This window comes from Eumetopias jubatus, unplaced genomic scaffold (genome assembly GCF_037043125.1).
Source record: "Eumetopias jubatus isolate StellerSeaLion01/CBP00866 unplaced genomic scaffold, mEumJub1_p1.0 scaffold_2, whole genome shotgun sequence".
Lineage (NCBI taxonomy): Eukaryota > Metazoa > Chordata > Mammalia > Carnivora > Otariidae > Eumetopias > Eumetopias jubatus.
The window spans coordinates 101,135,957-101,161,713 of record NW_028274808.1 but is presented as its reverse complement, the minus strand read 5'-3'; the positions used below and the strand labels follow the sequence as shown (position 1 = coordinate 101,161,713).

At 41.5% G+C, this 25,757-nt stretch overlaps 2 protein-coding genes across 2 annotated transcripts in view; one reads left to right on the top strand and one right to left on the bottom strand.

Moving 5' to 3' along the window:
• The first annotated feature begins 607 nt into the window (after positions 1 to 607).
• FGF2 (fibroblast growth factor 2) overlaps positions 608 to 25,757 on the top strand; it is a 64,927-nt gene continuing 39,777 nt past the window's right edge. The window contains exon 1 of the mRNA XM_028102250.2: positions 608 to 800. Coding sequence (XP_027958051.2) covers positions 623 to 800 — 178 coding nt within the window. The 5' untranslated portion in view covers positions 608 to 622. The remainder of the gene's footprint in view (positions 801 to 25,757) is intronic.
• On the bottom strand, positions 23,125 to 23,736 carry LOC114208236 (phosphatidylinositol N-acetylglucosaminyltransferase subunit P-like). Its single transcript, XM_028102287.2, has 2 exons — positions 23,671 to 23,736; positions 23,125 to 23,472 (listed from the first exon to the last, which is right to left on the bottom strand). Exons 1-2 carry the CDS (start codon positions 23,719 to 23,721, stop codon positions 23,125 to 23,127), a joined length of 399 nt encoding a protein of 132 aa, XP_027958088.1. The 5' UTR covers positions 23,722 to 23,736.

Sequence of the window (25,757 nt, the reverse complement as noted above, 5' to 3'; positions counted from 1 at the left end):
GGGGAACGTAGCCGGGGTCGAGCCCCTAGAGCTGCGGAGGCCCCTGCGGTCGTCTGCCTAGCGGCTGCCCCCCCGCAACCTCCCCCGCCCCCGGCTGCGTTGGGCTCCCCGCCGGGCCTGATGTCGCGCGCTTGCGTGCTGCGGCCAGAGCTCCCGACCCAGAGGCCGGCCCCAGAAAGCCCCGAGCGAGTAGGGGGCGGTGCGCAGGAAGGGAGGAGGGCCGGGGGCGTGGGGGGGTGTGGGTGTTCGGGGGTGGAGATGTAGAAGATGTGACGCCGCGGCCCGGCGGGTGCCAGACCAGCGGACGCGGTGCCCGCGGTTGCTGCCGGATCCCAGCTAGGGCAGGCGGCCCTCTCGAGAGCGGCGGCCGCGGAGACACCCGGCCGTAAACCCCAGCTCCCGAGCCCCCCGGCGCACCGCGCACTCGGGCAGCCGGAGAGGGGAGCGGCCGAGCGGCTCGAGGCTGGGGGCCCGCGGGCGCGGCCGTGCGCTGCCGGGCGGGAGGCTGGGGGGCCGGGGCCGTGGCCGTGCCCCGGACCGGGTCAGGGGCCGGGGCCGGGGGGCGGCGGCTCCCCGCGCAGCTCCAGGGGCGCGGGCACCCCGGCAGAGCCCCGGTGGGGCCATGGCAGCCGGGAGCATCACCACGCTGCCCGCCCTGCCGGAGGACGGCGGCAGCGGCGCCTTCCCGCCCGGCCACTTCAAGGACCCCAAGCGGCTGTACTGCAAAAACGGGGGCTTCTTCCTGCGCATCCACCCCGATGGCCGAGTGGACGGGGTCCGGGAGAAGAGCGATCCTCACAGTGAGTGCTGGCCGGCTCTTCCTCCCCCATCCCATTTCCATCTCCTGTGGTTCATCTCCCCCGCCCCTCCATTCCAGCTTCTTCCTTCTCTTCACTCCGACCTTAGTGGGACGTGTGGTTTCTTTCCGCGCAGCCCTCGGCGGTTTCGGGTTCACCACTCGCCCTCTCCTCCCCCGGAGCTGCGGTGTCGGGTTAGACACTTCCCCGGGCTTCAGAGTGTGCCAGTTTCCCCTGGTAAACCAGTCCCCTGGGCCCAGAGCCGCAGGGTGCCCGGGCCCGGCCCGCGGACTCCCTTCGCGCACACAACCTGTTGCTTAGGGATGTTCGGCGGCGGAGGGGTGAGCGGGCTCGCCGAATTGCCGCCCGGGTCCCCACCCTGAAGTTCCAATCCCTTCTGTGTTGGGGGCGCGCAGTCCCGCGGACAAAGACAGAGGGACCAAAGCTGAATTAAGTTCTCTTTATCGGAAAAATACCTTCCCAGGGTCGTGCCCCGAAACTCCGACTTGGTAGGATCCGAGCCAGCGGGCACACTGCTCTCACCCATCTATTTCTGTTTTTTCCCTTATTGCCGAAAGCTTTCAGAGCAAAAGATACGGACTTTGTTAATAAAGTGCGACACACTTTTGTTTTAATAGTGACAAAAGGTGCAAAAACTTTAATCCTCCTGCAGTTATTAGCTTGGGGACCCTGGGCCTGTTTCCTCATACCTAAAGTGGGGGTAACGTCTACCTTGCATCAGGTTTGAGGATCAAATGAGAATTTATATAAAGTGCGCAGAGGACTCATTTCACTAGTGTACACTTTCCTGTTCTGTAAAAAACAAATATATATTTGTGGCTATAGAAATAACACTGGCCTACAGTTACTGGTTCTCAAACTTGAGGGGTGCATTAGAATCACCTGGGGGGTTATAACACAATGCTGAACCTTGTCTCCCAGAGTTTGATTCCTTAGGTCTGGAGTGGGGCCTGATGATTTGCATCTCTGACAAGTTCCCAGGTGATGCTGACCTGGGACCACACTTTGAGACCAACTGGTCTATAAAGAAGAGGAGGAAAAGGGCATAAAATGGGCTGATTAACAACACTGGTGGAATCTGAAAGAGGATCAGGGTATATTTTAACGGTCATCCTGTAAGTGTAGGTGAGACCTCCTTTTTAAAAGCTGTGTGTTTGGCCTTCCTTCCTGGGTTTGAGGTGAAGGATCTGCCCGGGTGCAGAGCTTCACTCCCCAGTAGTTACCTCTTTAGCATAGGATGCTGATGGAATGTCATTCACACCTGTGAGGTGACTGAGGACGGGGCCAAAGCTTTGCCATCAAACCTCGGTTGTTGAATGAGAAATGTGCTTTTATATTACTTGGGTCTTTATTGATTCCAAAATAACAACAAGCAAAAGATGCAGGTCTAGTTTTTTCAGGCCTGCCGTAATTTTTAAATTTTATCAACCACTTATATTATCCAGTAAAACTGAAAAGATACTTGTAACCCAATATATATGGGTTAGTGCTATTTCTCTATTTTAGTAACTTGAATAGGTTTCCCGAAATTAGGTTTTAAACATTGTTTGAAGTTTGTTTTGCAGTTGTCTTCTAGGCCTGCACAGCTGATTATGGTCAGGTACATATATGTCCTAAATAGTTTTGTTCTTTTCTAGTAGCACAAACTGTAATAAAAAAGGAGCATGTTCTATGACTAGAAGACAGAAGAACTCTCCTCCAGACGAGGTTCATGGTGGGGCTTCCCCTAGTCCTTTTTTAAAGACACTTCATTAATTGCAGAATCATTTCTTTTTTCTTTGAAGCTTTTGATACTCTTTCCTTTAGAATAAAATGGTATAGGGGCTAGTGAGTGAGGATAATCTGAATTGCATAGCACACTACCACCCTTGTAATAACAGCTGTTAAATTTTTCTTCCCAACTATGAGTTTTTCATAATCTTCTTTTAACTCACTGGTTCTCAAAGGGCGGTGATTTTGCCCCTGCCCCTCACCCCCAACATTTGGCAAGGCCTGGAGACACTTTTGGTTTATATTTGGAATTGTGCTACTAGTACCTAGTAGGTAGAGGCCAGGGATGCTGTTAACCATCCTACAATGCCCAGGATACCTCCATTATACCCAGCAAAAAATTTCCTGACCCCAAATGTTAATTTTGCTAAGGTTGAGAGTCCTGCCAACTTGATAACTAGCTATAGACAGCATGTTGAAAGTGAAGAGTAGAATACTTATCCAGATTTGTGGAAGATAGGGATTTTTAACAAATCATCTTTTACCGGGCAATAGGCTGACAAGAATAAAAACCTTAAAATGATGATTTAGACCACGTCTGTGTAGCTCAACCTGGACATAAGTTTAAGTACAGTATATTTTTCTGGCATGTAAAAGATGTACTGATAGTTGACCAAACCAGGGCAAGACTGATGGGAAAGATACAAGAAAAAAATGATTATGGACGTGATATAACAATATCTTCGCAACCACATCTCCATTACCCAAACAAATAAGACTGACCAGAAAACGTGGAGAAAGAAAAGCAGAGTTAATGGTTGCCATAATTTCCCACTAAATTATGGCTCAGATATCCAGACCTCTTTGAAAAGTTGAAAAACCCATGGCCTTATTCCTCAAACGGTTTTGTCCAGTTGACCTGAAAATCTCTCGGAGGTTTATTACTTTGGCATTAACATTTTTTGCCCAGATGTCTTCTAAAATCCAAATACCTTTGAAAAGAACAGTTCAGTCATTATCAGATTTTAACATTTAGTGTGAGTTAAATTGTGAGTATAATTTCTTCCCCCATAGCTGACTAGGACTGGAATTTAGGGAGGGATGGTATAAATGTGGGGTGCTGGTTAGGTATGGGGGTGTGGCTCAGGTGCTGAAAGAGAGACAGGGCAGGGAGGTGTGGGGCAGGGAGGGCAGAGGTAGAAATAAAAGGGGAGGAAGAAGATGACTGAACATCAATTTTCCAACTTCTCAGTGTTGTTGAAGGTCACTTTTGCTTCACACCTGGGTATTCTGTGTTGTTTTCACTTGAAAGGGCTGATTTTCCTCCACTTTTTTTTTATAGAATCTATAATAACTATTATATATACCATATAGCAATATATACGATTTGTTATGTTACTTGTGTTTTTAACTTAAAGTTCAAACTTGATACAGTGTCTATCTTGACAAAATGGGATTTAATAGATCTTTTGGATTTAAATAACTAGTTACAGTTTAGTTTCTCACCCCATGTGTGTCAGTTAAGATTCTTCAGTTGCAAGCAACAGAAACTAATTCTAGCTGCTTAAACAAAATCTGTTGTAAGAGTATGGGAGAGCAGGGGCACCTGGGTGGCTCAGTCAGTTGAGTGACCAGCTTTGGATTTTCATTCGCGTTGTGATCTCAGGGTCATGGGATTGAGCCCTATACATCAGGCTCTGCACTCAGCAGAGTCTGCTTGTCCCTCTTCCTCTGCTCCTCCTGCTGCACTCATGCTCGCACTCTCTAATAAGTAAATGGATAAATAAAATATTTAAAAAAAAAGGAGTATGGGGGAGCAGACAGGACCAAAGGGAAGCCTTGGAGAAGCAAAGGCAGGTAACCACTGAGAAGGTCTACTCCACTGAGTGTAAGGTCCTGCTGTAGTCCTGGAGTAACTTTCTTTTGACATGAGAATTTTGATAAAAGCAAGATGTGGTGACAGAGTCTATGTTTCTCCAGTGTGTGTGCTGCTCACCCAGCTTACTTGTGGTGTCCTGGATATTTTGATTGGCCTCTTCAAATGCCCATGGGATTGTGTAACATTAAGTATATACTTTAAAGCTGTGAACCATGTAAAAACTTCAGAAGAAAGAACACTTTATCCCAAAGAGCACATACATACACCACGTACTGGAGAGCAGTGAGTGAAATGTATGCTGCTTATGGACAGTTTAGTGTTAAATGTGTTCCAGATGCTCTTATTTAGGAAAAAATGGCGGTAGTTAGCCGTGCTGTTTCTACCCTTGGGCTTCTCCTAGGAGGTGGCGGCCTGTTTGCCATACTTCTCTGCTTCCAGACTCCAGTGGACACTGAGACTGGGAAAGGCAGGGGGACCTGCCCGCTCCTGTGTGGAGCAGGGATGGGATCCTGGCCCGCTTGACACCCGTGCCCTTTGCCACGGCACGTATTCCATGCAATTCCAGGCATAAAAACAAGGGCTTGTGAAATTCAGAGGGAGGCGTCAGACCTTGTAGTTCACTGATCTTGTTTTATAGAGGAGAGGATTGAGGTTCAGAACAGTAACTGATGACCTGAGTTCATCTGCTGGTTTACCCATTGATCATCCTGAGTGAGCTTCTTGCCCACTTGGTCCCTTGCCTTCTCTTCCTGCCCTCCCCCAGCCTCACTGCACTCTTCCGTTCAGTCCCAAGAGCACTCCCCAGGGCCCCCCCTTTGTGGGCTTCCTCCATTTCTTAGCACTGTGGCCAAGTGCGGAGTGGAGTTCTTACTAGTTCACAGGTTGCCTCTAGTTGTGTTCCTTGGGTATTGGATAAAGTCACCTTTCTTCTCTTCCTTTAGGTAAATAGCACTATTGATGCAGTGATACTAGATTCTCTCCTGCCATCTTTTTTGGGTAATATCTGGCAAGTGGATGCCACGAATTTGCCTTAAAAAACACAGTGTTTACTGTAATGCTGTTTATGTGCAGTAAACAAATGAAGTAAGAATGTAATAGCTCATTTAATCATGGAAATCATGTAACTGCATGAAAGGACAATTCATGAGTCATAGATATTACCACACCTTAGAAGCCTTTTAAGAAGTGTTTGATGCCAAGTGACTTCAGTGTAGAAAAGGCAGTAGCCCCTTGTGACACACCCTGAGGGCTCTCCTTGTGTTTATAAAATGGCCAGTATGTAATTAGACTTTGACAATGGTATAACAATGGTGTTCTAAGTATTCTCACTTAGATTTATGACGCCATTTTAAATGGATGGCCATGATTTTTAAGTTTAATTTGAAAATAAAACATTACAGATGTAGTAAACAAAACACAAATCATTCTTTATATGTTATAATTATAAAACTGACTTTATTCATCCATGCATTGATTGTCAGAAATCACCATCTATGATACCGAGAAAGGTAATTTTTAGGTCTCGCATCACTGGAACTGTTATTTTTCAACCACAAGATGCCTGTACAACAGGATAATAACTACACATGTGCCATGGCCTTTGCTTGTTTTTCCAAATTCCAGTGTTTGTTGATTTTCTAAAAACCCTGATTGGGCCCCTTTGTCCTGTAGCACACATCTGTTAGAAGGCTGGCCTGGGGTAACAGTCGAAGACATGAACTGGAACAAGGCAAATCAGCACATTCAGGGCAAAAACCTGAACCCCATGACTATATTCTGCCCAAGCAAATGTATTTTGTTTTGCTCGTTTTTGAGCTGATCATTTTCTGCACTCTGAGATCCGAGAGCTGGTCTTGTAAATGCTGTCAATGCTCAATAAATATTTAATGCTTGATTGTTTGTAAATCATTTGGAAGATTGTATCGTTAGGAAATTCAGTTGTGGCAGCATGATTTGCAGTGTTTCCTTGTTGTATCCATTGTTAGATTCGCTATTGTGTTCTCTTTTGCTATCAAACTCCTCCTCTAAGCTAGGTTATTTATAGCCCCAGAAATTTAGGGGAAGACTAAAAGTGGTGACTCCCAGGGAACCTTACCTCTTGAGCCATAGACTGGTTCTTAGAAGCCAGACTAGTCCCATTCTAAATTCCTGTAGGATATTTTTAGTTTGAAGAAATTTGGAGGACCTGGAGGCAACAGACAGCCAATATGCAGTGTTTAATTTATGTCTCATCCCGGCCGTCCCCCGTCACTCTTCCTGTGCAAGGTGACTTTTGCCCAGTGTATCCTTAATGCTTGCTTATTCATTTACAGAAATCTGTAGTGCATGTGTGATTTATTTTCAAAGGGCTACTTACTTCCCCATATTAACTTTACCCTCTAGATGGAATTATTCTGTAGAATCCTGAGGTGAAAGTTTTCCAGATTTTTAAGATATTCCAGAGATGATAAAATGAGGAGGAAGTTCCAAGTGTAATTGAACTATTGAAAGAAATGTTCCTGTTTAATTTATAATTTAATTAATTTTTTAAAAAAAATTTTTGTTTATCTGACAGAGAGAGTGAGAGAGCACAAGCAGGGGTAACAGCAGAGGCTTCCCGCTGAGCAGGGAGCCCAGTGCAGGGCTCAATCCCAGGACCCCGGGATCATGACCTGAGCCAAAGGCAGCCGCTTAATGACTGAGCCACCCAGGTGCCCCTCTTTAATTATTTAAATTAAGCTATACATTAATTTGTAGTTGAAATTTATAATTAAACAATAAAATGAGTCAAGAAAGAAGTGTTTGTGTTGTTTTTTCCTTAAAGGAAATTTGTACAGAGTAATAATGATCTGGCTAGATTCTCTGAATACGTTGTTCTCAGTTCCTCGTTTAGGCACTTTGAGAAGATGCCAGCACCTTAGGGTAGGAACCAGGAATTCTCCATATAAATAAGCATCATAAAGCCTTAGGACCTTTTCCTCAGGAAGTGCTTACTAAACGTCAGCTGCTGATGAAAACATTTTGTGTGGACCACCCACCCTGTGTAATCACTGCTCATGGGCCCTATGCTGTAGAAAGCTTAGTTGAGGTTTCTTGTTCTCTTGGTGCAGTAATGCATACATTTAGACACTTGGTCAGTCTTTTAATGAAGATGATTATATGTAACAAAGAAAGTTATATTTGAAAAGTATTTGGGAATCTTAGAGGCTGCCTATTAACATTTCTTAGAGTAATCTGTATAGAAAGTTGAATCATTTTTCAGGATTAATAGTTTAAACTTGTTAGGAATTCTGTTTTCTTTAAGAAGCATTTTGGATTTTTTTATCATGTACTATGTGGTATAAAATTCCTTAGGTGTGCTGTGCATTGTTCATTCTTTTGTGGCCAATATCCTGGAATCCTGTGCTCTCTTCTTCTACTTCATCTTCTTTTCTCTCTCTCTCTCTTTTTTTTTAAGATTTTATTTATTTTTGACAGAGAGAGAGTGTACAAGCAGGGGAAGCATCAGGCAGAGGGAGAGGGAGAAGCAGGCTTCCCACCCCGCAGGGAGCCCGATGCGGGGCTCCATCCCAGGACCCTGGGACCATGACCTGAGCTGAAGGCACGCGCTTCACGACTGAGCCACCCAAGCGTCCCTCTTCTTTTCTCTCTTTAACTCTGGATCCTGCCCCCCAAAATTCTACTTAAATCATTTTGGGCCCCACCAGCCTTTCACTTCACACATGTGGCCTCATCCAATCTGTCAGCCTATTTGACAGCCTACTTGGTACTTGACACCCTACAATTTGGCACTTGATATTATTTCCTGCCTTTATCTTCTTGAGAATTCTTTGGTTCTGTTCCACCACATCAACTTGGTTTTCTCACCCATCCAACTGTCCTTTCTTCTGGTTTCTCATCTTTTTAGTCTTTTGCTTTCATATTCCCCAAGGCTCCATTTTTGGCTCTCTACTCTTCTTTCTGTTTACTCCTATTCCTTCAGCAGATCATTTGTAGTCTCTGTCTCAGTCCCCGATTTCCCATCTCTGTGTTAGGACTGTGTTTCCCCTGCTTGAAGGACAGATAAACCACCATAGTCTCAACTCAAAATGCATAAAAAAAAAAGAACTTAACATCTTTTCCTGAAACTAGCATCCCTTTCTACCAAATTTCTGTTTGTAGTGAAATTATTCTTCTCATTCTCAAAGCTAGACACCTCGGAGTCTTCCCTGCCTTAGTGATTTTTCTTTGCTCTGTCTTTTGATTTCCCCTTCCCTTTACTTACCTATGACCAGACCCTATCTGACTTCCCTTTTCAAATGTAATCTATCTGCTCAATCTTATTTTCTACGATTTACCATGCATACTCTCCTGATGCTGCCAGTGCTCTTGCTTAATTATAGTCTCTCATCTGACAGACCATCACTGTTACAATGATTGGCCTTTGCTTATGTGAGCCTTGTTTTTGGAAAATCCTTTTTCCTATCAATTCCTCTCTTTCCGTTCCCACCTTTCTCTTCAAAAATCCTTTAAGACCTAGCTCAGCAATCTTCTATGTGAGACGTTCCCTACCTTCCCAGGGAAAATTGTTTTTATCTGTTTTCCCCATGGTGCTTGGTACATATTCTACTTCAGAACCTGATGATTTCTGTTGTTGGACATTGTTGATGTGTTTCTCTCCAGCAGTGGGACTGAGCTTCTCGGAGTGGGCAAGGACTGGGATGGATTTTTTTGTATCTGACCTCATTCACGGTGGCCACTCAAAGAGTGTTTGTTAAATTCTACAGGTAGCTGACAGATCAGCCGCTGCTTCTCACTTCCGTTCTCACCTTCTCACACCCTCCTGCTCTTTGCTTTAATCCGCTGTTTCCTTGAGCTGGGAAGTCCTCTCATCCTTTTTCCTGATCCTGGTCCGAATCGTGCTTCAGGCCACCTTTCTTTCACAACATCCTGGACCATCTTTCCTTTCCCACATGCTTCTAATAGTTTGATGTGTTTTAATTTCATGTCCCCTAATGTTACTGGAAATTCCTAGTTGGGAAGGGTTTTAAAAAAAAAAAAACAGGGGCGCCTGGGTGGCTCAGTCGTTAAGCGTCTGCCTTCAGCTCAGGTCATGGTCCCAGGGTCCTGGGATCGAGTCCCCGCATTGGGCTCCCTGCTCAGCGGGGAGTCTGCTTCTCCCTCTCCCACTCCCCCTGCTTGTGTTCCCTCTCTCTCTGTCTCTCTCTATGTCAAATACATAAATAAAATCTTTTAAAAAAAAAGTAAATTAAAAAAAATACAGACATAACCTAGCAATCTCTTACTCTCTTTTCTTCTCTGAGGGTCTGAGACTGAATTGATTCATCCCAGATCCTTTTTGGCTCCATTTGCTGAATGACTGACCAGGCTGAAGCCTATGAAGGGGTTCAATCAATATTTGTAGAACGAGCTAGAACTTTAAATAAATAAACATAAATACTTCAGTATGAGGCATGTAAAGGCGATAAATTGAATGCAGCATCGCTGTAGTTCTTTCTGCAGACACTTTTCACATTATTCAAAAGAAGAAATAATGGTAAAACATAATCATTTGTTGGGATTACTTTTTATGATGGAAGTTTTTCTTTTCAGCTATTGAATAACATCAATATTTCTCGCCAATTCCAGAACTAGTTCTAATCCTCTAAATAAGGAGTACAGATCTGACAATTCATACTTGAATCAGACACTTTAATCCTTAAACCTCTCTCTTGGGGTGCCCGGGTGGCTCAGTCATTAAGCAGCTGCCTTTGGCTCAGGTCATGATCCCAGGGTCCTGGGATTGAGTCCCTCATCATGCTCTCTGCTCCACGGGAAGCCTGCTTCTCCCTCTCCCACTCCCCCTGCTTGTGTACCTGCTCTCTCTCTCTCTCTCTCTCTCTGTGTCAAATAAATAAATAAAATTAAAAAAAAATCCTTAAACCTCTCTCTCTCAAATCTAAGACCAGTTAATCGTTTTATAAATTAGGATTAAGAACTATCTGGTACCATTGTTAGTATCCTCTTTGGCTGTGAGGGAATGGCCCAAATAGTTTAATCCTAATGTTCAGATTTATAAGCCAAAATTCATTACCACAACTTAAAACTCTTAAAAGGACAGAAATTGTATGACAAGGTGAGTCAGTCTTTGTGATGTGATGTCTGTAACGATGGGTGGGAGAAATTGTTGAATGACCAGTCTTACTCTACTCCTTTCTAAGCTGAATCATTTTGCAAATAGAAAACAATTCATAGGTTTTTCACTGGTCATTCCAGAAATAGAAAATGGAAGAGAGTAACAGAATCAAATAATACCTCCATTTAAAAAATTACTTTTTGAAATGTATCAGTTGATGAACAATCTGTCTTGAATTAGAAATAAAATTAATTTATTTACTGCTTAATAACATATATCTTTTAATCTAACACCTCCAGTCCCATCTATTAATTATATTAGTTTTCTTGCCTAGATTTTTTTTTTCATTCTCCTGTGTAATTTGATCTTTCTCCTTATAGCTATTTCTAGCTTTGACTCATTTGAAGATGGTGTATGTGTGTTGGGGAAAGGTGTCATTTACTTACTGGCTCAATGGCTACTTGAAATAGATGGGGACTCAAGGAAAGAAAGTCTCTTTAATCTTGGAAATTATGATCTGGGATGGTATAATCTTGCATTTTGCACGGTTGGTCCTCTTTTGTTACTTCTTGTTAGAAACAGAAGTTTGGAGAGCCTTTCTCAGAGTCTTTAATCTTTAAATGTAAGATTAATTAACCTTATTTCCTTATCTTCTTTGGGGGTAAAGCGTTTGTCCAAAAAAATTATGTGAAAAAAGAAATACTCTGTGTTTCTAAGTTTTAGAAGTTCTTTTTACATACTTACATTTTTACATTACTCTAAACTCAATAATTTAGTAATGGGAATATAATGCAAGCAAAATTGGGAAGACAGTCTTGCTAACTGGTTTAATAGAGATACTATATATAAAGAGGACATGTACAGTAAATGTTGGATTAAAAAATGATGAATTACAGCAACTCTTTCGGCTGGTACACGGTGGGAAAAGTGAGGCACAGATTATTTTGTGGGGAGGGTATTAAAGCCACAAAGTATTCATGGGATCTGTCCAACCTTGGCCAGATTCCTAAGGAGATTGCTGTAGTGATAGGCAGTCTCTGCACAGGGCAGGAGAGGAAGGGCCAGTTGTTTGACCTTCACCTCTATATTCCTGGGACCTTGGTATTTACAGAGTATTTTTTGAATGAATGAAATTCTTGAGCATATGCTCTATGTCAGCTGTACAAATAATATGTTTAATCTTGATTACATACAAGCTTATGAAGCACAAGTATCATTAACCTCGTTTATAGATAATACAGTTTTGGTATTACCTTTTCAGAACACGATCTCTTTGTGACAACAAGTAATGAATTATAACTTCTAGACTTCTTGGTGTTTAGAATACAGATTCATGGTCAGAATTCTAGATCGACAATGTAGCAGAAATTTGAACAGAGCAATTTAAAAAAAGAATTTAAACTCTTCCCAGAGGCTTTGCCATGTCCAGCAAAGTTAAGGTTTCTGCCATCTTTTCTCCCATGATTTTATTGCATTACTTTTGTTTAGAAAATATTAGTCATTTAATATGAAACAATATCTTGGGCGCCTGGGTGGCTCAGTCAAGTGTCTGCCTTCGGCTCTGGCCATGATCCCAGGGTTCTGGGATCGAGGCCTGCATTGGGCTCCCTGCTCAGTGGGGAGTCTGTTTCTCCCTCTCCTTCTGTGGGTCCCCCTGCTTGTGCTCTCACTCTCTTTCTCACAAATAAATTAAGTCTTTAAAAAAAATAAAACAATTCCTTAAAATTTAGGGATTATTTTCTGAAGAGCTCAAAGATTTTTAAATGCATGTACAAAAATAGACTAGGACATAATTAAAGGTAAATACTATATAAGGATGTAATGAACCTTGGGGCACTTGGGTGGCTCAGATGGCTAAGTGTCTACATTTGGCTCAGGTCATGATCCCAGGGTCCTGGGATCGAGGCCCACATTGGGCTCCCTGCTCAGCGGGGAGCCTGCTTCTCCCCCTCCCTCTGCTTCTCCCCCTGCTCATGCTCTCTCTCTCTGTATCTCTGTGTCTCAAATGAATTAAAAAAAAAAAAAAAGAATGGAATGAACCTTGAAGACAGGGTCTGGAAGGTTAAAATGCAGGATAAGCTGAGGCATACAGAAAGTGCAAAGAGAATAACTGAAAGGGTGTTTTAAAAGTTAGTTCCTGGGGCGCCTGGGTGGCTCAGTCGTTAAGCATCTGCCTTCAGCTCAGGGCATGGTCCCAGGGCCCTGGGATGGGGAGCCCTGCATCGGGCTCCCTGCTCCGCGGGAAGCCTGCTTCTCTCTCTCCTACTGCCCCTGCTTGCGTTCCCTCTCTCACTGTCTCTCTCTGTCAAATAAATAAATAAAATCTTTAAAAAAAATAAACAAGTTAGTTCCTTTCAAGGAAATTTGAGATAGGCTCACTATTTAAGAACATGTGGTATAAGACTAAAAACCAACCCCCCAAAAGCAGTTGTAGTTGGACCGACCTATTTTATTTTAATCTTCCATTTCATTTAAAAACTTCTTTTAATCTGGTCCATCAGTAATTTTTTGGTGTCTGCTGTGTGAAGAAATAAAGACCAAGACTGACAAAGACATGTCAAGAAAGCACTTAACCAGACACATCCAGAAATGTGTCTAAAATTAAACAACTCTTTCCTTGAAATCACTTGCCCCCCTTTTCCGACTCCCCAATATTTTTAAACAGTATCACCATCTTTCTTGCCAGCCGGGCCCATCTCTTGGAGCAAATGTGTACTCTTCATCTTCCTCAGTGCTCACATCCTTTTCTCAAGCCCTATGCATTTCAGTTATGCAGTGTCTTCCACACTTGGGCTGGTCTCCACACCCTTGCCGCAGCTGCCCTGGTTCTGTCCCTGACTGTTGCAACTGCCTGCTAACCCATCCCATCTGTATGAGTCCGCTAGGGCTGCCATAACGAAATACCATGGACTGAGTGGCTCAAGCAACAGAAATTTATTTTCTCATAGTTCTGGAGGCTACAAGTCCAAGATCAAGGTGTCTGTAGGTTTCTTGTCTTCTGAGGATCCTCCTTGGTTAGCAGATGGCTGCCTTCTTGCTGCCTCTTCACTTGGTCATCCTTCTGTGCACACACAAAGTTCGTCTTATAAAAGACACCAGTCAGGTTGGGTTAGGGCCCTCTCTAATGACCTCGTTTTAACTTAACCACCTCTCTAGTAGCCTGGTTTCCAAATACGGTCATTTTCTGAGGTAGTGGGAGTTAGGGCTTAAACATATGAATTTGGGGGGCAGTGAGATATAATTCAGGCAGAGTAATCTTTCTGAAGACCAGCTCTGATCATGTTATTCCTCTCCTCTGTGAAACATATGGACTTAAAAGGGTCCAACCCCTGGTACACACATTACTTACAGATGTGGGAACTGTTGAAAGTTTGTAAGAATCATAGAGAATAGGAAATTTACCAGCAGATGGGTAGTTGTCATAGATATCAAAAAGTGGAATAAAGATGTTTTCTGGAAACTAGAGACAGGTAGTAAGCTTAATGTAGGTCCTTGTTAAAAAAAAAATCCCAAGAGGCTTAAGAATACTGAGAAAAAACAATAAGTAGTATATAGGGTAAAATAACAAGAATAGTAACATGCATAAGCTTGATATGTTGATTTCAGTGGGCTATCTGACCTTTTTTTTTTTTCAGGTTTTATATTTATACTGTTTTTTTTTTAAGTATTTTAATTCCAGTAACATACATTGTTATAATATTTTCAGGTGTACAATATAGTGATTCAGCACTTCCATACATCACCCTGTGCTCATTATGACAAGTGCACTCCTTCCTTAATCCCCATCACCTATTTCACCATCCCTCACCCACCTCCCCTCTGGTGACCATCAGTTTGTTCTCTACAGTTAGAGTCTGTTTCTTGATTTGTCTCTCTCCTTTTTCCCCCTTTCTTGTTTGTTTTATTTCTTAAATTCCACATATGAATGAAATCATACAGTATTTGTCTTTCTCTGACTCAATTCTCTTAGCATTATACTCGAACTCCATCCATTGTTGCAAACAGCAAGATTTCATTCATTTTTATGGCTGAATAATATTCCATTGTGTGTGTACACACACACACACACACACACACACACACACACACACACACACCACATTTTCTTTATCAGTCCATCAACTGATGGACACTTGAGCTGCTTCCATATCTTGGCTAATGTAAATAATGCTGCTATAAACATAGGGGTGCATATATCCCTTTGAATTAGTGTTTTATATTCTTCTGTAAATATCCAGTAGTGGAATTACTTGATCAGGTGGTAATTCTATTTTTAACTTTTGGAGAAACCTCCATACTGTTTTCCACAGTGGCTGTACCAGCTTGCATTCCCACCAACAGCATGAGTGTTCCTTTTTCTCCACATCCACGCCACCTTCTGTTGTTTCTTGTGTTTTTTAATTTTAGCCATTCTGACAGGTATGAGGTGATATCTCATTGTGGTTTTGATTTGCATTTCCCTGATGATAAGTGATGATGAGAATCTTCATGTATCTGTTGGTCATCTGTATGTCTTTGGAGAAATGTCTATTTATGTCTTATGTCCATTTTTTAATTGGATGATTTGTGGGTATTGAGTTATAGAAGTTCTTTTGTATAAGTATATTTTGGATACTTAACGCTTTATCAGCTGTGTCATTGCAAATATCTTCTATTCTGTAGATTGCCTTTTACTTTTGTTGATTGTTTCCTTCACTGTGCAGAAGCTTTTTATTTTGATGTAGTCCCAATAGTTTATTTTTGCTTTTGTGTCCTTTGCCTCAGGAGATATATCTAGAAAGAAGTTGCTATAGCTGATGTCAAAGAAGTTATTCCCTATGTTCTCTTCTAGGATTTTTATGGTTTCAGGTTTCACGTTTAGGTCTTTCATCCGTTTTGAATTTATTTTTTGTGTATGGTGTAAGAAAATGGTCCAGTTTCATTTTTTGTATGTTGCTATCCAGTTTTCCCAACATTATTTGTTGAAGAGATGGTCTTTTTTCCCACTGGATGTTCTGTCCTGCTTTGTTAAAGATTAATTGACTGTGTAATTGTGGGTTTATTTCTGCGTTTTCTATTCTGTTTGACTGATGTATGTATCTGTTTTTGTGCCAGTACTGTACTGTTTTGATTATTACAGCATTGTAATAGAACTTGAAGTTCAGAATCGTGATACCTCCGGCTTTGCTTTTTTTTTTTCCTTCAAGATTGCTTTGGCTATTTGGGGTATTTTGTGGTTCCATACAAATTATAGGATTGTTTGTTTTGGTTCTGTGAAAAATGCTGTTGGTATTTTGATATGGATTGCATTAAATGTATAGATTACTTTGGGTAATATGGACATTTTAACAATATTCTCCCATTCAGTGAGCATGTATTGTCTTCCCATTTCTTTGTGTCATCTTTAACTTCTTTCATCAGTGTTTTTTAGTTTTCAGAGTACAGGTCTTTCACCTCTTTGGTTAGGTTTATTTCTAGGTATCTTATTATTTTGGGTACAATTGTAAATGGGATTGTTTTCTTAATTTCTCTTTTTGCTTCTTCATTATTGGCATATAGAAATGCAACAGATTTCTGTACATTGATTTTTGTATCCTGCAACTTTACTGAATTTGTTTATCAGTTTTAGCAGTTTTTTGGTGGAGTCTTTAGGATTTTCTATATACAGTATCACGTCATCTGCCAATAGTGGAAGTTTTACTTCTTCCTTATGGATTTGGATGTCTTTTATTTCTTTCTGTTGTCTGACTGCTGTGACTAGGACTTCCAATACTATGAGAGTGGACGTCCTTGTCTTGTTGCTGACCTTAGGGAAAAACTCTCAGTTTTTCCCCATTGACAATGATGTTAGCTGTGGGTTTTTTATATGTGGCCTTTATTATGTTGAGGTATGTTCCCTCTAACCTACTTTTTTGAGGCTTTTCCTCATGAATGGATGTTGTACTTTGTTAAATGCTTTTTCTATGTCTATTGAAATAATCATATGGTTCTTTTCTTTTATTGGTATGACGTATCATATTGATCAATTTGCAGATATTGAACCACCCTTGCAACCCAGTAATATATTCTACTTGATCATGGTGAATGATTTTTTTAAGGTATTGTTGAATTTGGTTGGCTAGTATTTTCTAGAGAATTTTTGCATCTGTATTCATCAGGGATATTGGCCTGTAGTTCTCTTTTTTAGTGGTGTCTTTATCTGGCTTTGGAATCAGGGTAATTCTGGCCTCGTAGAATAAATTTGGAAGTTTTCTATTTTTTGGAATAGCTTAAGAATAGGTATTAATTCTTCTTTAAATATTTGGTAGAATTCCCCTGGGAAGCCATCTGTTCCTGGACTTTTGTTTGTTGGGAGTTTTTTTTTATTACTGACTCATTTTCTTTCCTGGTTATCAATCTGTTCAAATTTTCTATTTCTTCCTGTTTCAGGTTTGGTAGTGTATATGTTTCTAGGACTTTATCCATCTCTTCTTGGTTGTACAATTTGTTGGCATATAGTTTTTTGTAATATTCTCTTATGATTGCATTCCTGGAGTGTTTGTTGTTATCTCTCCTCTCTCATTTGTAATTTTATTTGAGTCCTTTCTCTGTTTTTCATGGTAAATCTGTCTAGGGGTTTATAAATTTTATTGATTTTTCTCAAAAAAACAGCTCCTGGTTTATTCATCTGTTCTATTATTTTTTTAGTTTCTATATCATTTCTTTTTTTTTTTAAGATTTTATTTATTTATTTGACAGAGAGAGAGACAGCAAGAGAGGGAACACAAGCAGGGGGAGTGAGAGAGGGACAAGCAGGCTTCCTGCGGAGCAGGGAGCCTGATGCGGGGCTCGATCCCAGGATCCTGGGATCATGACCTGAGCCGAAGGCAGACGCTTAACGACTGAGCCACCCAGGCGCCCCTATATCATTTATTTCTGCTCTGATCTTTATTCCTTCCTTCTGCTGGTATTAGTTTTTTTTTTTTTTCTTTTTTCTTTTTATGGCTCCCTTAGGTATTAGGTTAGGTTGTCTATTTGGATTTTTCTTGCTTCTTGAGGTAGGCCTATATTTCTATAAACTTGCCTCGTAGAACTGCTTTTGCTGCATCCCAGCCATTTTAGATTGTTGTGTTTTCATTTTCATTTGTTTCCATGAACTGTTTTGTTTCTTCTTTATTTCCTGGTTGACCCATTTATTGTTTGGTAGCATGTTATTTAACCTCCATGTATATGTGGTCTTTCCAGATTTTTTTCTTGTGGTTGACTTCTTGTAGTGGTTAGAAAATATGCATGGTATGATTTCAATCTTCTTGAATTTGTTGAGACTTGTTTTATGGGCAAGTGTTCCATGTATACTTGAAAAGAATGTGTATTCTGCTGTTTTAGGATGGAATGTTCTAAATGTATCTGTTAAATTCTTCTGGTTCAGGGTGTCATTCAAAGCAATTGTTTCCTTGATTTTCTGTTTAGATGTTCTGTGTATTGATATAAGTGGGATATTAAAGTCCCCTACTCTTATTGTATTATTATCGGTTAGATCCTTTATGTTTGTTTTTAATTGTTTTATGTGTTTGGGTGCTCCTGTGTTGGGTGCATAAATATTTACAATTTTTGTACCTTGTTGGATTGTCCTCTATTATTATATAGTGTCCTTCCTTGTCTCTTGTTACAGTCTTTGTTTTAAAGTCTACTGCGGGGCACCTGGGTGGCTCATATGGTTGGGCATCTGCCTTCAGCTCGGGTCATGATCCCAGGGTCCTGGGATTGAGTCCCACGTCGGGCTCCTTGCTCGGCAGTGAGCCTGCTTCTCCCTCTCCCTCTATTGCTCCTCTTGCTTGTGCTTTCTCTCTCTGCCGGATAAATAAATAAAAACTTTAAAAAAAATAACAAAGTCTACTTTGTCTGATATAAGTATTGCTACTCCGGCTTTCTTTTGATATCCATCTGCATGATAGATGTTTTTCCACCCCCTCACTTTCAGTCTGCAGGTGTCTTTAGGGCTCAAATAAGTCTTTTGTAGACAGCATATAAATGGGTCTTGTTTGTTTTTTATCCATTCTGTCACCTTATGTCTTTTGATTGGAGCATTTAGTCCATTTATATTCAAAACAATTATTGATGTGTATTGATTATTTTATTATTTTTTTTGTGGTGGTTTCTGAAGATCTTTTCTGATCCTTTCTTGTCTTTCTCTCATGGTTTGCTGATTTTCTTTAGTGATATAACTGGATTTCTTTCTCCTTATTTTTTGCGTATTTGTTAGTGGTTTTTGATATATGGTTACCATTAGGTTTGTATATAACTTCTGCATATAGCAGTCTACATTAAGGAGATGGTCATTTAAGTTTGAACCCATTCTTTACACCTCTCCTCTCCATGTTTTAGGTATATGCTGTTATATTTTATATCCTTTTATATTGCGACTTTCTTGACTGATTTTTTTTACATAAATATTCACTTTTTTTTTTTTTAACTGCTTTTGTGTTTTCTACCTTATACTGTCACTTTTAGTTTCTCCTTTCCACTCAAAGATCCTCTTAATATTTATTACAGGGTTGGCTTAGTGGTCATGAACTCCTTTAGTATTTGTTTATCTGGGAAACTCTGTATCTATGTGTTCTAAATGAGGGCCTTGCTGGGTAGAATATTCTTGGCCACAGATTTTCCCCATTCATGCTATTGCCTTCTTGCTTGCCACGTTTCTGTTGAAAAACCTCCTGTCAGCCTTATGGGTTTTCCCTTATAAGTTACTGTCTTTTGTCTTGCTGCTTTTAAGTTTTTTTCTTTATCACTATAATTTGGCAATTTAATTACAATATGTCTTTGTATGGGTCTGCTTTTGTTGATTTTGATGGGAGTTCTCTATGCCTCCTGGATTGGGAGATCTGTTTTCTCCCCCAGATTATGGAATTTTTCAGCTATTATTTCTTCAAATAAATGATCTGCTCCCTTCTCTCTCTCTTTTTCTGGGACTCCTATAATGCAAATGTTATTACGCTTGATGGAGTCACTGAATTCTCTAGGCCTATTTTCATTTTGCATAATTCTTTTTTCTCTTTTTTGTTCAGCTTGATTACTTTCTAGCACTCTGTCTTGTAGGTTTTTAATTCATTCCTCGGCTTCTTCCAGCCTGCTGTTCTTTCCATCAAGCACATTTCTCATTTCATTTTTGTGCCCTTTATTTCTGCTATGTTACTCCTTATCTCTGTGTTATGGGTCTTACTCATGTTTTCCACTCTTTTGTCTGAGTGTCCTTATGATCATTACTTTAAATTCTCTATCAGGCATGTGACTTACAGCTTTTTCACTTACATCTCTGGTCATGGCCTTGTCCTGTTCTTTTGTTTGGGATGAATTTATCTGTCTTCTTATTTTATCTAATTAGTCTCTTTGCATGTTTATTTGTGTTGGGAAAGTCAGCTACATCTCCCGTTCTTGAGGGTAATGATCTTATGAAGAAGAGGTCTGGGAGTGCCCTGCCATGTACTGGCCCCCACTCCCCAGGGTCTGGTGCTTCCAGGAGTGTGTCCAGTGTGTGTTGCATGTGCTCTGCTGTTGTGTCCTGGCCGCTTCATCCTCAGGCCACTAGTCTGCAGAGGCTCTCTGTGTCTGTTGTGGGCAGTGTTTGGTCCCCGGCCTGAAGGTGGTGCGTTTTAAGTAGGTATGCTTGGTGTATTTGTGAAACGAGACCTGTCACCACTACTGCCCAACTGAGGCCCTGCAAAACCCCCGTGTCAGGAGCCGTGGTGTGGGCAGGGGTTTGGGCTGGTCTTCTGGCAGAGGGGGTCTGCTGTGCTGGGACTGAGGCAAGTGTGATTGGGAGGCGTGGTTCCACTTGGGTGGGATGGGGTTTGGTGTAAGCAAGTTAGGTAGCCAGTGTCTGAGCTGTGCTGGTTCCTGCAGGTGGCTGGGGAGGAAAAGGGTACCTAGCAGTTCCTTTGTTTCTTGAGGCGTCTCTCTGTGAATGCTGCCTCTCTGGGACATGCTCTGAGATAAGCAACTAACCTCCTTATGTGTGCCCCAGGTGCTCTTAAGATCGCTGTTTCCATGCTGTATGTCTGTAGGCTGTTTGCCCTGCCTTTTCTTCAAGAGCAGTACATTGCCTTCTGACCTCTCCCAGAGCCAAGCATGCTGACCTTTAAAACTCTAGGCTTTAAATCCCACTGGTTGCAAGAACTCATGAAATTGTTTTCCAAGCCAATTGCTGTGGTGATTCGTTTTCCCCTTGGGCTCCCCTGTGTGTTAGTCTGTCTCTCGCCCTTCTCTACTATTGTGACTCCCTCCCCACCCCATTGGCCACGATCCTCCGTTTCTCTCCCAAACCATATCTCTGCACTTCCTACCTTCTTTGATGTGTCCTCTTCTCTACCTTTAGTTGTGGAGTTTGTTCTGCCAGTCTTCAGGCCAATTTCTGGGGTATTTAGGATGATTTGATAGTTATCTGGTTGTATTCGTGGGACAAGGGGAGCCTAGGGTCCTCCTACTCCACTGCCATTTTTTCTCTCTCCTGACTGAATTTTTCATACCAACCTTTTACAAAAGAAGTGTGTTTTCTTTGGGAGAGAGTCTAGAGTTTTTCATGTTTGGGCTTGTTAGGCCAGGGTCCATGAACCCCTTCACTTTTAATGCACAGGAAGATAAAAAAAAAATGAAGATAAAGAAAATTGGTGATAGGGATTTATTGCTATGATCTAAAAGTATTCTTAATAGCTGACTGTATTATCTAATTACCACCAAAGTGATACTTTAGATTCTTATTCTAAATCAAAGTTATAATTTTGGTGAGACCCTCCACCCAGCTTTTAACAGCAATGTAGCTAATCTTCCTGTACAATAGGAGAATTCATTTACTTATTTACATACGTGTTTTGCAAAAATAATTTTTCTTGAAAGTCACTTCAGGAAGTTACATTACTCAAAGTTGGATATTCTTTGAGTGTTTTAATGAGATTAGAAGAAAAAAATCTATTTGATTATACCTACATTGCATATTTTCCAGACTTAAATTATTTTTGGCCTTGTTTAATGATGTAGAGCTGTAGAGATTTTATGTTGTAGAATTCTGAAGAACTTTGGCCTTAGCCACCAGTCTCACCTCCAGAAGTGGAGTTAGGCACCTCTGTTTTTCCGGAAGGAGCCTCACTCCAACCATGGCTGACAGTTAAAGCATCTGGTCCTGCTCTCTAGAAAGGGCAGAGAGCGGAACCTTTTAAAAAACCTGCTGTGGGGAATAATATTTATGGAAGCCTCACTCAAGGATATATAGTATAGCTTTACTCCAGGTTGGAGAGTCTAACCTGAGGGGTCCATCCATGGACAAGCTTTAGGTTTCCATGATTCCAATTCTTAATCTCAGGAAACAAACTGAGGGTTGCTGGAGTGGTGGGGGATGGGAGGGATGGGGTGGCTGGGTGATAGACATTGGGGAGTGTATGTGCTATGGTGAGCGCTGTGAACTGTGTAAGACTGTTGACTCACAGACCTGTACCTCTGAAACAAATAATATATTAAATGTTTAAAAAAAAAGATAGTAGGAAGGGAAAAATGAAGGGGGGGAATCAGAGGGGGAGATGAACCATGAGAGACTATGGATTCTGAGAAACAAACTGAGGGTTCTAGAGAGGAGGGGGGTCGGGGAATGGGTTAGTCTGGTGATGGGTATTAAAGAGGGCATGTAGTGAATGGAGCACTGGGTGTTATACACAAACAATGAATCATGGAACACTACATCAAAATCTAATGATGCATGGTGATTAACATAACATAATAAAATAAAATTTAAAAAAGTAAGTGCAAAATATCATGTCAGGGTGTTTTTCAAGAGGATACATAGTATTTTATCAAGATTCTCAGAGTTGTCCATGATCCAAATTATGTTAAGGACAGTACACTAGAATCACTAAAGTATATCTTCTATTTAACCTGACCAGCAGTGAGAGAACCAATTTGAATGCATTGGTTGGTGTGAGCCTTTAGCTTATGGTGAGTGATTTTTTTTAGTATAACACCTGTATGAAACTCATCTCTGTACTAATTCTAAGAAGTGTTTAAAGCTGCTGTTTATCTCACTTCATAGTATCCACTTTGAATCCCTTGGGAAAAATTTCTCTTTGGTAACTGTGTCAGGAGTCCTTACCCTTCTCCTTAACAGCCAGTTTGTTTTAACCTTACTGTCTCTGAGAAACTTGTTCCTGCTATTGGCTTCTGGAAAGCCAAATACATGGTCTGCTCCTTGCATGTATAATGATCTCAAACCTGGCTTCACCATTTTTCAGCACTTGAATTTGTTTGCCTCATTTAAAAACCATTTTTAACATTTTTTTTTGTCTTGGTATGTTGTCAGTATCTTTAACTCATCTTACATATTATTTGGGACCTGACAAGTTTTATCTCAAGAAAAATAATGTATTTTTTTTTTTGGAGGGACTACTTGTTTTTACTGATACTTATTTTATTTAACAAGGCTGCTATATGGTAATGCAGTATTTTATTCTGTTAACAATACTCAAGAACTTTTATAATATCAATAGAACTTAATCTAAAAGAATCAACTTACTTTGTTTACATTTCAATATTGGGTATGAGAGAGAGTCAAAATAATTACATAAAAAATTATAGTAAATGCTCGTTGTTAGTCTACATACAACTTAGTTTTTGGCATAAAGTTATTTAGTTGCCAGGAAGAACATTTGGTTTACTTCACTAATAGGAATATCTCTTAATGCTGGGATGGCCTCTTGGTATTTCTTCTGCTGTTGATTTTTAGCATAGTTATCTGTGATTGTATGAATGGAGTTGAGTGGAGAGCTACTCATTATGTTTATTCCAAATAACAGTAGGTAACCAATTACTATAGTAATGAGGAAGTAGACGGACAATGCAACTGCCCAGTATTTTTGAGGCCAATAGGTTAATCCTAAGGAGTTTAGCCAAGATTCAGGAATAAATGCCCACACAAGATACAGGATGAAGCCAAATTGGGAGCTTAAGAAAAGAACAGGGCACCTGGGTGGCTCAGTTGGTTAAGCAACTGCCTTCGGCTCAGGTCATGATCCTGGAGTCCCGGGATCGAGTCCCGCCCGCATTGGGCTCCCTGCTCAGCAGGGAGTCTGCTTCTCCCTCTGACCCTCCCCCCTCTCATGTGCTCTCTCTCTCTCTCTCTCTCTCATTCTTTCTCTCAAATAAATAAATCTTTAAGAAAAGAAAAGAACAAAGCCATAAACCTCTCTTTCTGGCAATGGCGACGGTGAATTTTCCACCATTTTTCCTGTGGCTTTAGACAACTTTGCAGGATTTGCCTCCCTGTGGAAAGGGCTTGGCAGGGCTGGCTTGGGGCACGCGCGCCTCCCCAGGTCTGGGCCACCGTGCCTGGGACCGGGCCCTGCCCTCTCGGGGGAGCTTCAGTTTCTTATTCAAGGGTTGGGGGGTGGGGGAGGCCCTTGACCTTGGGTCCTCGAAGCGGCCACTCAGGCCCTTCCCGACAGCTCAGCCACTTCAGCGCTGAGTCTCCCCCCCCCCCGCCCCCCCGCACAAGTGCCTTCCCGAAAGCCTGCGCGGGGGCGAGAAAGGGGAAAACTAAAAGGCCGGGTCACTGCGGCGCACCCCACCTCCGCCCAGGTGCAGGTGCAGGCGCGGGCACAGGCGCACCACGACCCTTGCCGGCCTGGAGCTCGCGAGCGCCGGGGACGGCCGGATCCAAAAATAATGTATTTATTGATTTGGTATTTTAACCACAGGTGTCTAATATATTGTCATGTATTGCATTAGATACTGGGAATTAAAAAAGTCCAATAAGATAGGCCCATACCCCCTTAAAACATGTGTTGTCTGGGAGGACAAGAGGTGCAAAATGTTATGGCTGCTTTGCTTGTGTCATGTCCTTGTGTTGTAACAAAGTGAGGTCATTCCAAGGAGGATAGTCAATTCTGACAGGAAAGTCAGAAAAGACTTGGAACAGGAGTGACTGCCGAACTGGATCCTGGGAGGCAAGGAGGTGTTACCACCAGAGTGATGCTTTAGATTTTTATTCTAAATCAAAGTTACAACATTTTGGTAGACCCTCCACCCAACTTTTAACAGCAGTGTGGCTAATATCCCCATTCAGCAGAAGTCATTTAGTTATTTACATACATGTTTTGCAACTCAACTAATTTTTCTTGGAAGGCAAATAAAGGCATGAAGGCCAAGGAAACAGTGCCAGGTCTGGTATGTTTTGGAAACTGCAAATAGTTTGGCATGGCTGGAGTGTAGGGTTATGGTAAACAGCAAGGCCAGCCACATAGGAAGGGCCTGGGTTCTGATAGGCCTTGTAAACCAGGCTGAACAATTTGATCTTTATCCTCAAGGCTGTGGGGAGTCAATGAAATATTTTAATCAGGGGAATAAGAGTAGCAAATTTGGGCTTTTATAAAATCACTGGGGTGTGTGGGATGGATTGGAGGGTGTAAGCTGGGAGTAGGGAGGACAGTTAGGAAATTAAGGTAGTCCAGTTTCACACCATTGCCTGGCACACTGTAAATGATGTATGTGCCCTAGAGGGGAAGGGTCTCCATTTTGTCAGGAGAAAAAAGGAAATTATTGGAGCAATACTGAAAATATTACCCCATTTATGAAAATGCATGCACACAAAAGGGTTATCTTCTTATGGACTATTTAAGACTAAGGTCTGAAAGGGATACACACTGGACTGCTAACAAGTGGTTATAACTTTGGAGAGAGGAATGGAATTGGGAGAGAAGAGATGAAGGCGAATCTTTACTTCTTTACCCATTTATTGTGAAAATTAAAAAATATATATATATCCATATTTATTTACATAAAAATTTCTGAGAAGAATGAATGGGGAGTGAGGGAGTGGAGGCAGGTGTTGGATACTATTCTTTGTGGGGTATGAATGTGAAGGGTGGAGATAAATGAGATAGTGACCCACAGGGTACTGTCTCAGGAAGAAGAGGTGAACACAGCCCATCAGTTGACTGTTGGAGCACTGCTTGTGAGCAGGGCTCAGGCCTATGCCTTCCTCTCAGAAGGAGCCCACTTCTCATTTACCTATCGCTTGGCTTCTCTCCTCTTCACTCCCACTCAAGGGATGCATGGCCTTGGTTACTCTCACTGTAACTGCTTTACTTTGCTAAGGGAAATGATGCTTAATTAGTACTTGAAAGCAGAGCATTATTTCTAATTCACTGTATGGTCCAAGTCAAAGCACACCAAAAATCTATATCTGAACATATTTTGCATAATGCAATTTACTCTTCTAAAGTGTGAAAATCATAACTCTGTTCTTTGGGATGATTTG